Here is a 12500-nt window from a genome sequence, read left to right on the forward strand (position 1 = left end):
TGGTTTGTGTAGCGGCGGTTTACAGGCCGCCGCGAGGAGCTAAACATGAGAGTAAAGAGACGCTTGTCTGACGCGCACGCAATGAATTCAGGTCCATTCCAGCTGTAAGTTTTACCGTTTATTCTTGTCACCACACGAAGTTACAACAGTTCCCAGGCTTTAGCTATAACTGAACGTGGTTGTTACTGGTGATAGCTGGTGCGTTTTATACGGTCAACAGAATTGTCTTCTCCCACTGCTCACCTCCTCTCTCTATCCCACTTCCCTCACCCAAGTGACAGGTAACGCCATGAAACTAGAGTGGCAGCGCCCCAGCCCCCGTGACACGCCCACTACCTAGGCAGTGCCCATTAAAGTGACATACCTTACGTCAATAATAATAGCACATTAGAAAGCAACATATTACGGCTCCTACAGTTTGGGTTAATAACTGTCCAATAATGTACAATAACAATAATGTATTATTATTAAGTATTAACTGTTAAATATAATAACTGCAACCTGCCTGTGGTTTTGGTCCATCACTGTACAATAACAATAATGTAATATTAATATATTTACTGTTAAATATAATAAAACAACCTGCCTGTGGTTTGGTCCATCACGGTCCCGTAATGTACAATAACAATAATGTAATGTAAATATTAAATGCAACCTGCCTGTGGTTTCAGTGGTTTGGGTCCATCTCTGTCTAATAATGTAACTGTAATATTAATATATAACTGTTAAATAGACTAAAGCAACCTGCCTGTGGTTTGGGTCCATCACTGTACAATAACAATAATGTAATATTAACATGTTAAATATAATAAAGCAACCTGCCTGTGGTTTGGGTCCATCTCTGTACAATAACAATAATGTAATATTAATATATGTTAAATAGACTAAAGCAACCTGCCTGTGGTTTGGGTCCATCACTGTACAATAACAATAATGTAATATTAATATGTTACATAGACAAAAGCAACCTGCCTGTGGTTTGGGTCCATCTCTGTCCCTGGGTGTCCACGTAGCATGTTGGTGATGAATGGGTGATGTTTTCACTTAAATAAACCTCCTTTTAAACTCATAAAAATCCTCCGCGGCATTTCACACATTCTGACAGCTGTCCGCCCTGTCACACAACATGGTTTATATTCACTGTAAAATAAGAGAATAGTTTGTATAAACCAGGAGAGAAAATAAATACACTGTGGGGTTTTTTTTTTTTCTTGTTTTCTTTTTTTTTGCTTCCTGTTGCGGTCCGTCCGCATAATGGCTCCGGGTCGGATCTTAGTTTGGAGCCGAATATGGTTCCTATAGTTCCTAACGCGGCCTGTTGCCAAATCTGACAACGCAGTCTGACAAAGCAACGCAGTCTGTGGTTCTCAACGAGTGGTCCGGGCCCCGGGGACCACCCCGTGGTCCTTGAGGGGGTTCCAGGTGGTCCGTTTGGGTCCATTTGGTTTCATTTTACACTCTCCGTGCAGAGTTTTGGGTCTGAGAGGCTAAAATGTAGACTTTCACGGAGGCCGTGACTCAAATGGGCCTTTTTTTGGCATTATTAAAGGCTTTAATATGAAAAAGGTTGAAAACCACTGGTTTAAATGACATAATTGTAATATTATATAGTCAGCGTGCCTGACTGACTGCATGTACAGTATGATTCATACAGTATGAGGCGAGGACAGAGAAATGGAACTTTCACTTGCATTGGGCGCCACCCAGTGGAAGAGCCTGGACACTGCACTCTACACTGCACCCCCAAAGAGACTTTAAAGCTGACTTGGATTTCAACCAGTGGTCCTTGAGGGGGTTCCAGGTGGTCCGGGGACCACCAGTGGTGCTTGAGGGGTTCCAGGTGGTCCCCATGTGGTCCTGGGACCACCAGTGGTCCTTGAGGGGGTAGTTTTGCTGCTATCTTAAGTGCAATAAGGGTTTGTTGTGCGATAGACTTAGATAGCATTTGACACAGACTTATAGCATGTTATGAAGACAGCACTATAATTGCATTGTATGTAGTCATAGCACGTCATAGTACATATGTATAGCATAGTAGTTTATATGTATAGTTTCATTATATAGATATTCCACTGTTACTTTCTTAGCTTACGCATGTTTCATAATAAATGTTTTTATGTGATGTATTCCCATGCTTTTTTTTTGTTCTTGCTTAATGTAAGTCGCTCTGGATTAAGAGCTTCTGCTAAATGCCTAAATTGTAAATTGATAACAGCTCAAATTACATGTTTGTTTGTGCATTAGTGTTTTAGCTTGTATATGTCGTTTTGTGATATGATGCACTGATTGGTTGGCACTTCTAATTTCGTTGTACACGTTGCAATGACAAATAAAGATCTATCTATCTAAGGTGGTCCTCCAATGCAGCTAAATGATGGAGAGTTGGTAACCAAATGGACCCTTATTATGATTGTATGTATAGTGTAACTGTAACATGTTACGCTCCCAAGAGATATACGTTTGTTAAACAGCTGCATTACTTAATTTAAGAAGTCTACACAAGAATGTAGGCCTATGGATCAATACAGCATGGAACTGTGTTCCACTGTCAATCAAAGCACTCAATAACAGATAACCAACTACTGGGTGGACCTTCTGAAATAATGTAAGCCTAATACTTTATTGCGAACGCAGTGAGCACTTACTATGAGACCTAGCAGATCATGCCTGTGTGTGCGTGTCCCCCCCCTTTGTGCCCATATATGGAGCTACGTCCAAATATGGAGTGTGTTGCATCAATCACAAACAAAAGTGCTCACTGCGTTCACAACAATAAAAGGCTATAATTGAATTGACAAAACATCGTAACATCATATTCAAAGTGTTTGGTCTGTCTGAGAGGCTAAATGTCATCAAACGGTGGTTCCGTGGCTCAGATGGGTCTGAGAGGCTAAATGTCATCAGACGGTGGTTCCGTGGCTCAGATGGGTCTGAGAGGCTAAATGTCATCAAACGGTGGTTCCGTGGCTCAAATGGGTCTGAGAGGCTAAATGTCATCAGACGGTGGTTCCGTGGCTCAGATGGGTCTGAGAGGCTAAATGTCATCAAACGGTGGTTCCGTGGCTCAAATGGGTCTGAGAGGCTAAATGTCATCAAACGGTGGTCCGTGGCTCAGATGGGTCGAAAAAGAACAAAAAAGAAACAGACAACCGATTACACCAAATGTGACAAAACTTTATTCTGGTGTATATTTTTTTTAGACCCATTTTTTTTTTGTTTTTTGTACAAGCAAAGAAATTTTAACCCCCAAAAAAAAAAAACTCACCAGTGAGTTTCTCACTGATCTGCTGGACAAAAATAAGCCAAAACTAAAACAATCATCTGATCTGAAGTGGAGCTAAAATATTTAAAAAAAACCTCGACATGAGAGCACATTATTTCACCCAACAACACCCCCCCCCCCACCCCCAGATTCCAAGGCTTCTAAATCAGTACAGTTTTGTAAAAATAAAATAAAGAAAAATCACTCGTGTGAAGTGATGCATCACATTCTGTGCTCAGCCAATCAAATCAAAGCACGGGACAGAAACCTCCTGTGCATCTCTAGTTGAATGAATGTCAACCAATCAGAACGTTAGAATATGACGGCGGGTTTCTGCCCGGCAACAGCAACGTGTGGAGGTCTACTATACGCTCGTCTCCGATTGGCCACCCAGTGACATGACATCATCATCATCATCATGTCACGATCATCTCTGATTGGCCCAGTAACGTCATAATGTCATAATCAAAACAAACAAAAAAAGTCAATACAAAAAAAAAGAAAAACCACTAATAATGAAACGTTTAAATTCTCTACTAGCAAGGACTGCATAAATAGACACAGACACACGCAGACAGACACACAGACAACGACAGACAGACAGAGTTTCCTCTCCATCGCACCACGACGGCATTGCTCACCGAAAACACCTGATCATCTAACAGAAGTTACACTTCATCCATTCTTTTGTCTTATTATTATATTTACCGCCACATTCCTGAGCCAATAATCCACAATCACTAAATTCACTAAATCACGTGTTTAGACCGCGGTCCCGTCGCTTGTCACGGTACATTTTAAATCATATCCTCCCGTTGTCGTCGATCGCCTCGGGAGTGTTTTTGGCTACATTTAGCTGCTTCAGCCACATCCGGGACAACGTCCGGTCCGTCGCTAAATGTGCTCCGCTAGCTATAAAACACTGGGCGTTCTGATTCAATGCATTTAACCCATTTTGGGGCGGGAACCCCTTTTGGTGTTAGCATTATGTTAGCTTTAGCTATTGAAAAATAGCAGATCTACAAGCTCATAGCGCGCCACCGAGTGGCGCGCTACGAGATTGTAGGTCTGCTATTTATTTATTTTTATCGAAGAACGACTGACATAAGAAACATAGCTTTTTCAGAAAACTGTCAGGATGTAGAAGAACATTCATAGAATCTGATCTGAGGTCAGAATGGGTTAATTATTATTGAATTATTGATTAAACAATTCACCGTTCTATGAATTCAGCGCTCCGTAGGGCGAGTGCAGGAAAACAAAATTCATTATTTGGGTGAAGTGTTGGTTTTAAAACTGACCGGGAACCCATTTTGGTGTTTAGCATCATGTTATGCTTTAGCTATTGAAAAACAGCAGACCTACAAGCTCATAGGAGCATGTAGGTCTGCTATTTTTGAAAAATCGAAGAACGACTGACATTTTTAGAATCTGATCTCGGGTCAGAATGGGTTAATCAGACCCAGTGTGTGTCCAGTGGAAACCTCGTATGAATCTGATCTCAGGTCAGAATGGGTTAAGGACCATTCTGGACGGGAACCCCTTTTGAATTATGTTGTACTTTAGAGGTTGAAAAATAGCAGATTTAAGAGCTCGTAGCGCGGCACTTTGTAGATGTGGCGCAAATATATATATTCTATCAGCGAGAACGTTTTTAACTCAAATCTTTGCTTCCGAGGGGGGGGGGGGGGGGTCCCAGGTACAATATATTTTCAGATGGGGGGTCCCAGGTACAATATATTTTCAGATGGGGGGTCCCAGGTGCAATATATTTTCAGATGGGGGGTCCCAGGTGCAATATATTTTCAGATGGGGGGTCCGCGGCCAAATACAGAACATTTTTTGAGGGGGGGGTTCTTGAGGTGAAATAGTTTGAGAACTAGTGATCGACCGATAATCGGCCACGGCCGATTATCGGCTTCGATATTCATGTTTTTTATTAATATCGGTATCGGTGGTAAAAGTTAATAATCGAAGCCGATTATTATATTTTGTCATAAATGCGCAAAAAAGTACAACAACCACTCCACTCTCATTGAAAATCCGGTAGAGTACGGTTGTAAGGAGATGTATATAGCTTAGCTGCGTGTCTGTAACACGGAGGAGTAGACACACACAGAGCACAGCACGCTCTGCCTGTGCTCCTCCCTCCCTCCCAGTTCCACACACACGGAGTAAAAAGAGAGAGGACCAGGGCTAGAAGGAGTAATACTAACCTTGTAACCATAAGCATTGCTGTTTTCATCTTGCATTAACAAAAATAAAATCCACACTGAGAGGGACAGAAGGTGTAACAGTGGTAGACCTACATTAGCCAACGCTAGCTGCTATGCTAACGCTGCAAACTTACAGCAGATGTAAACGGTTCTTTGATTGTGTGTGTGTGTGTGTGTGTGTGTGTGTGCGCGCGCGCGGGTGCGTGCCCACATGCTGTGTGCGTGCGTGTGTGTGTGTGTGCGTGCATGCATGCATGCGAGCCAACTGAATGTTTTCTAAAAGGACAACTTTCCCCCCCCATCCTGACCAGCCTATTATTATTATTATTGCATTTTGGCTATGTGCAATAACTAACTGCAAGCCAATGAAGAATGAACCAATCAGTACTAGTAGCATTGTCAATATTTGTCTTAATTTCTAATTCATATTTATTTAGTTGACAATAATTTAACGGTAGGCCAGTGTTTTGAGACATACAAGGCTATTGCTATAAAATTATGATCTTGAAAGTGACAAATTTCAGTGGTGGAGTAAAAACAACAAGGTCACATGGCTTTGGGGAGTTTGGGCAGCAGATCTACAAGCTCTCAACATGTCATGCTGCAATGTGCTGTGGGCTTGTAGATCACCAATTTGGATAAATAAACTTTTTTCCCTGATTTTTTTTTTTAAATAAATGTTTTAAGCCTGTGCCCACTTCATACAGCACTATTTTCCATATTCTGCTACAGTACATGTTTGCACTTTAATTAAATTAAAGCTGCATTTGATGGGGGGGGGGGGGTTGTTACTGAAAACAATGTTGGTGCTTCTTGCTTGCACTAACTTTTTATAAGCAATAAATGTTCTCCAATGCATTTAAAGGAATTATTGTGTTAGAATTAATGTTACTGTAAAAAAATTTTTTTTACTTAAATTAATATCGGTCATAATATCGGCTATCGGGCTTTTTGATTCTCCACTAATCGGTAATCGTAAATATCGGCCAAAAACCATATCGGTCGATCACTATTGAGAACCACTGACAGAGAAACATGAGTTCTCTTCAGAAAACGGTCAGGATTTAGAAGAACATTTCTAGAATCTGGTCTCAATGTGTTTTCAGAAGATCTCGTCGGCGTGAAGCGCCACCGTGTGGCCGACGGGAGCGCGACGCCTGAATTACAAAAAAAAACAAAACAATAGCAGATCTACAAGCCCACAGACCATGTCGCCATGCGACGGAACGGGCTTGTAGATCGGAGCCATTTTCAGTGCAATGGCACCGGTGTGCAACCAACATGAACCAGGCCTGTTCATGTCAGGCATCAGACAGACAGACAGACAGGCACCTGTCTGTCTCTACCTACACACACATACAGTGAGAGAGACAGACAGGCACCTGTCTGTCTCTACCTACACACACATACAGTGAGAGAGACAGACAGACACCTGTCTGTCTCTACAGACATACAGTGAGACAGACAGACAGACGGGTGCCTGTCTGTCTGTCTACAGAGACAGACAGACGGGTGCCTGTCTGTCTCTACACAGACATAACAGTGAGTCAGACAGACAGACGCCTGCCTGCCTGTCTCTCTACACAGACAGACAGGTGCCTGCCTGCCTGTCTCTCTACACAGACAGACAGGTGCCTGTCTGTCTCTCTACACAGACAGACAGACAGGTGCCTGCCTGACTGTCTCTCTACACAGACAGACAGACGCCTGCCTGCCTGACTGTCTCTCTACACAGACAGACGGGTGCCTGTCTGTCTCTCTACACAGACATACAGACAGACAGACAGACGGGTGCCTCTCTGTCTCTCTACACAGACAGACAGACAGACGGGTGCCTGTCTGTCTCTCTACACCAGCTTCTTGGCCTCGAAGAACTTCTTGAGGTGTCTCATCTGCCAGAAGCCCACGGCCACCAGGATGAGAGTCTGGACTATGGACCACCACAGCACCCTCTGATTGGTCGACTCGCTGGTCTGGCGGAAACGCTCCTCGCGGTACTGTGGAGGATTAAAAACAAACAAACAAACAAACACATTTAAAAAAGTTATACGAAACAATATGTTTTTGATCGTGGGTGGCACGCACACACACACACACACACACACACACACACACGAAGTCCAAGAGACATGATCCATCGGCGGATTCCACCGCTATCTCTGTATCGGCCAAATCATCCGTTAACCCCTTTTGGTGTTAGCATTATGTTGTGCTTTATAGCTATTGAAAAATAGCAGATCTACAAGCTCGTAGCGCGCCACTCGGTGGCGCGCTACGAGCTTGTAGATCTGCTATTTTTGAAAAATCTAAGAACGACTGACATAATTTATAAACATAGCTTTTTCAGAAAACGGTCAGGATTTTAGGAGACATTTTTAGAATCTGATCTCAGGTCAGAATGGGTTAATCAGCACCTTTCAATAGGGCTTATAGAGCGCCGCAGTCCCGCCCCCTTTCAGAAAAGCGAGTGGCCCAGGAAATGAAACCCCAATGCATTCTCCCATCGGCAACTTCTTACTTAATTTATTTTACGACAGTTACGCCGCGGACAAAGCCAACTCGGATCGTGACAAATCATGACAATGAACACAATGTTTTGGGGGCCGATCAAATCATTAGAAAGAAGAAAATAAAGTCAGGAGACACAACACTATTTGTTTTGTTTTTCTTCTTATAAATGATTTGATCGGCCCCAAAACATTGTGTTCGTTGTCATGATTTGTCACGATCCGAGTTGGCTTTGTCCGCGGCGTAACCGTCTTTAAATAAATACTTTAAGAAAAGCCTGTGGGAGAAATGCATTGGGATTCATTTCCTGGGCCACTCGTCGTTCGGAAAGGGGGAGGGACTGCGAGGGGTGTAAGTTGTGGGGTATCTTATAAACTGGGTGGTGGGGGGGGGGGGGGGGGGAGACAAGCAGTGACGCTGACAAACAATGAATTAGGCTTAAAATAAAACAGCGATATAGCTGCAGAAGATAGAGAGGAGCGCATATTAGATTGGTCTTTTATTTAACAATTAAACAGCGCCTGAAACAGGCCATTACATCTCCATCAAATAAAAATATATATAATCCAAACTCCTCTGTCAATTGTAAACGAACGGTAACATGAATGAACTCTTCAAGCCTGACACTTGTGACACTTGAAATAAAATCAAGCACGGTTGATTTGATTGATCATAAAGTTAGTGTGACTGTGAGTGTGTGTATGGGAAAAAATATATAAACTTCAGATTATAAATCACTTGGAATTATAACAATCTGTTTATAGTATTGCCTGAATAATGCCACTAGTGAAATCCCATTTTTTATCGATGCGCATGGGGAAAAAGCGATGCGATGCCGATGGAGAAATCCCACATAGTTAAGTTACCTCGTAGTCATGCTGCATGCGCTGTTGGTCGTGTGGTCGATGAAGAATTATAATCCAAGGTTTGTCAATCATATTATGGTTTATGGTTGAAAGTAAACCATAATAAGTAAACTTTAAGAAGAGATCTGCAGTCATTGTGCTGCAGACTGCAGTGCAGAGTGCATGAGAGCAGCTCCGCTTGCTAATTGAGTTGACATTTGCGCAACTTCACTGCATGGCATTACAGTAATTAGTTATTTGCAGCACCTGCTCCAATATAGGCCTAAATCAAACTGTATTTATATAGCACATTTAAAAAAATAAAAGCTGACCAAAGTGCTGTAGGCCCACAGGCTGAAACAAGTGGAGCATCACCATCGGCGCGCAAAAAAAACACAGGCAAATAGTATAGGCTACATAATTACAATAATACGATCAGGTGCAATTAAATGCCAAAGAGAAAAGGTGTGTTTTCAGTAGAGATTTGGTCTGGGTCTGTAGGAGCTGCTCTGCTGCATGGGAGTTCACAGTGATGGAACAGGTCAGTCTTCAGACAAGAAAAAAAAAAAAAAGATATCGCTGGCAACGGCAAAATCAGTTCTCTGCATCGCCAAATAAATCTATAGGCCTAGTTTCATTCGTGCCATTATACTCAGCCTATGCACAACGATTGTTTTAATTCAAAGTTGTATAGCTATTCTGTGAAATGCTTATTGTCATTCCGTGTATCTACAAGCTCCAAGCGTCCACACACAGCGCATGAGATTGCATATCTTTGAATTTTCGGTGCGCGCACTCACCATGTGAATCCAAGTCAGGTCCTTATAAAGGTAAAACACCGCCAGGCTCCACAAGGTTCTCAGCGCAATGGCGCATCGATAAGAGTTGGGATTTCACTGGTGGCATTATTCAGGCAATACTCAACACATTGTTATAATTCCAAGTGATCTATAATCTGTGAAGATTGTGATTTTCATTTGGGTGTAAGTATAATGTTTTTATATGACTTTTATCACACATGGTAGCCTATATTTAATGTCCACTGAGCTGTGGTGCGCTTGCCTAGTATACACTCTCTCAATTAGGGATTTTCCCAGCGGTTATTTTCACTCTCGTGTACAACCTTTATTCAAATATAGGGTATTTTAAAATGCAACCACAACTTTCGATTTATTTTTCCTGGGACTGCAGCTGCACTTGTTCAGTTGACTTCCTATGTTGTTAAAGGACCACTTCACCACTTTTCAACCTATCTTCATATAATAGGTCCTCACTAATGATCATGAAAAAAATGGCGCAATTGTTTTCTACTCGGTCTGTGTCTCATAGGAGGGCCGTGTGGGCAGTTCAGAAACCGTCTTCCAGTGACATCATCGATGGGGAATACAAGCTAATAAAAACTGCAGGCTTTCTAGTCCTGAAAAGTTGCAATGCGAAAATGGAAGCCATCGTTCTCACGATAATGAAAATCTAAACATTTTTGTAAAAAAGAAATCTTGTTTAAAAAATAATCTGCCTAATGATGATATCACTGGAAGACGCTTTCTAAACTGCCCACAGCCCTCCTATGAGACACAGACTGAGTAGGAAAGAATCGTGCCATTTTATCGTGATTATTAGTGAGGACCTATTATATGAAGATAGGTTGAAAAGTGGTGAAGTGGTCCTTTAACACGGGGGGAAGAGGAGGCGTTGCGAGGCGCCAGCATGTTGTTAACACGGGGGAAGAGGAGGCGTTGCGAGGTGCTGCGAGGCGCCAGCATGTTGTTAACACGGGGGAAGAGGAGGTGCTGCGAGGTGCTGCGAGGCGCCAGCATGTTGTTAACACGGGGGAAGAGGAGGTGCTGCGAGGTGCTGCGAGGCGCCAGCATGTTGTTAACACGGGGAAAGAGGAGGTGCTGCGAGGTGCTGCGAGGCGCCAGCATGTTGTTAACACGGGGAAAGAGGAGGTGTTGCGGAAACAAAAGCGTTTCCGCTTTTTTAAAATATGACTATTCAATGTTTTATTTCAAAATCGATTCCCGTGCGTATCGATAGAGCATCGAAGTCCTGACGTAACTCGCTCATCCCGACGATTCCCCTGGTTCGCGGAAGTAATTTCTCTATGGAGAATAACATGGGGTGATCTTAATATCGTCTACTATAAGCGTTGTGGTCCAAAAATAAACAAGCTGTCTCTGCGTTATTGTTAGGGAGGTGTCTCTGTATCGTTTGCAACAGTCAGTCACTCATATATGATAAAATGTAACTAATTCAGTAGCATTAGCGTTTTCCCTCAGTCAGTTGATTCTTCATATCCATATGAGTGAAGCGGCCGGGGTGACATGTTTATTTTTCAAACACAGTTCTTATATGAAGCAATCTAAAAATCCTCCTATGGCGATTTCAATGCAACTAAACAAATACATGAACCTGGGGACTGACGCCCTCTACTGAAAGTGACGTCAGACTTCGGTGCTCTATTGAACGTCGATTAATCTATTTTTTTTGGGTCAGCCCTAACACACACACACACACACACACACACAGTGTACTGACCCTCTGATAGTTCTGCTCCTTCTGAATCTGGTCCACCTGCTCCACCAGCTGTCTCACTCTGAGCTGAAGCTCCGTCAGTTTGTCTTTAGCAGCGATCTCTGCGTAGTTGTTGGTGTGTTCCCCCACCTGGATGTCCAGGTGAACCCTCTGTAAAGAGATGATTATGATTATTATTATGATGATTATTATAACCTGGATGTCCAGGTGAACCCTCTGTAAAGAGATGATTATGATTATTATTATGATTATTATTATAACCTGGATGTCCAGGTGAACCCTCTGTAAAGAGATGATTATTATTATAACCTGGATGTCCAGGTGAACCCTCTGTAAAGAGATGATTATTATTATAACCTGGATGTCCAGGTGAACCCTCTGTAAAGAGATGATTAATATTATAACCTGGATGTCCAGGTGAACCCTCTGTAAAGAGATGATTATGATTATTATTATGATGATTATTATAACCTGGATGTCCAGGTGAACCCTCTGTAAAGAGATGATTATTATTATAACCTGGATGTCCAGGTGAACCCTCTGTAAAGAGATGATTATGATGATTATTATAACCTGGATGTCCAGGTGAACCCTCTGTAAAGAGATGATTATTATTATAACCTGGATGTCCAGGTGAACCCTCTGTAAAGAGATTATGATTATTATTATAACCTGGATGTCCAGGTGAACCCTCTGTAAAGAGATGATTATTATTATAACCTGGATGTCCAGGTGAACCCTCTGTAAAGAGATTATGATTATTATTATAATGTGTGACTCTCTGAGACGTGAGAGCATTGTTATTATTAAACCATTAAAAGTACCCCCAGAAATATGTATCTCTAACAGCGGTCAGAGGTGAAGGGTCGTACCAGCATTCCTCCAGCGAACAGGGAGAACTTGGAGGAGTTGGAGTGCAGACAGATCTGGTGTTCCCCCGGGGTATGGGACGTGAAGGTGAACCGTCCCTCCGAGCCGTACTGACGAGACAGGATCACCTGGAAAAACAACACAGCCTTTATGTGCTTTTATTCTGAAGGGACAACAAGCATCACGCTTTTATACTGAAGGGACAGGATCAGCTGTAACACCAGCATTATGATGCTTTCAAATGCCATTCACTGCTTCTGCATT

At 42.4% G+C, this 12500-nt stretch overlaps 2 protein-coding genes across 6 annotated transcripts in view; both read right to left on the minus strand.

The window, feature by feature from the left end:
* Window positions 1-1204, minus strand: part of b4galt7 (xylosylprotein beta 1,4-galactosyltransferase, polypeptide 7 (galactosyltransferase I)) — an 18759-nt gene extending 17555 nt beyond the window's left edge. For all 3 annotated transcript variants that reach the window (XM_080774442.1, XM_080774441.1, XM_080774440.1), the window contains exon 1: window positions 973-1204. The gene's annotated coding sequence lies outside the window, so the exon portion shown is untranslated. The remainder of the gene's footprint in view (window positions 1-972) is intronic.
* Window positions 1205-3153: 1949 nt separating this feature from the next.
* tmed9 (transmembrane p24 trafficking protein 9) overlaps window positions 3154-12500 on the minus strand; it is a 12881-nt gene continuing 3534 nt past the window's right edge. Inside the window, exons 3-6 of one of the 3 annotated variants that reach the window (XR_013964767.1) lie at window positions 12239-12364; window positions 11370-11516; window positions 6885-7475; window positions 3154-6810 (exon numbers count right to left, since the gene is read on the minus strand). Coding sequence is in view for 1 of the 3 variants with exons in the window: in XM_080774443.1 (XP_080630569.1) it covers window positions 7326-7475; window positions 11370-11516; window positions 12239-12364 (423 nt within the window). In the remaining 2 variants the exon portion in view is untranslated. Of the gene's footprint in view, window positions 7476-11369; window positions 11517-12238; window positions 12365-12500 lie in introns of all 3 variants that reach the window. The other 2 variants (XR_013964768.1, XM_080774443.1) reach the window with 2 other exon arrangements.

The sequence above is a fragment of the Protomyctophum bolini genome, assembly GCF_963924005.1.
Source record: "Protomyctophum bolini genome assembly, chromosome: 10".
NCBI classification, from domain to species: domain Eukaryota; kingdom Metazoa; phylum Chordata; class Actinopteri; order Myctophiformes; family Myctophidae; genus Protomyctophum; species Protomyctophum bolini.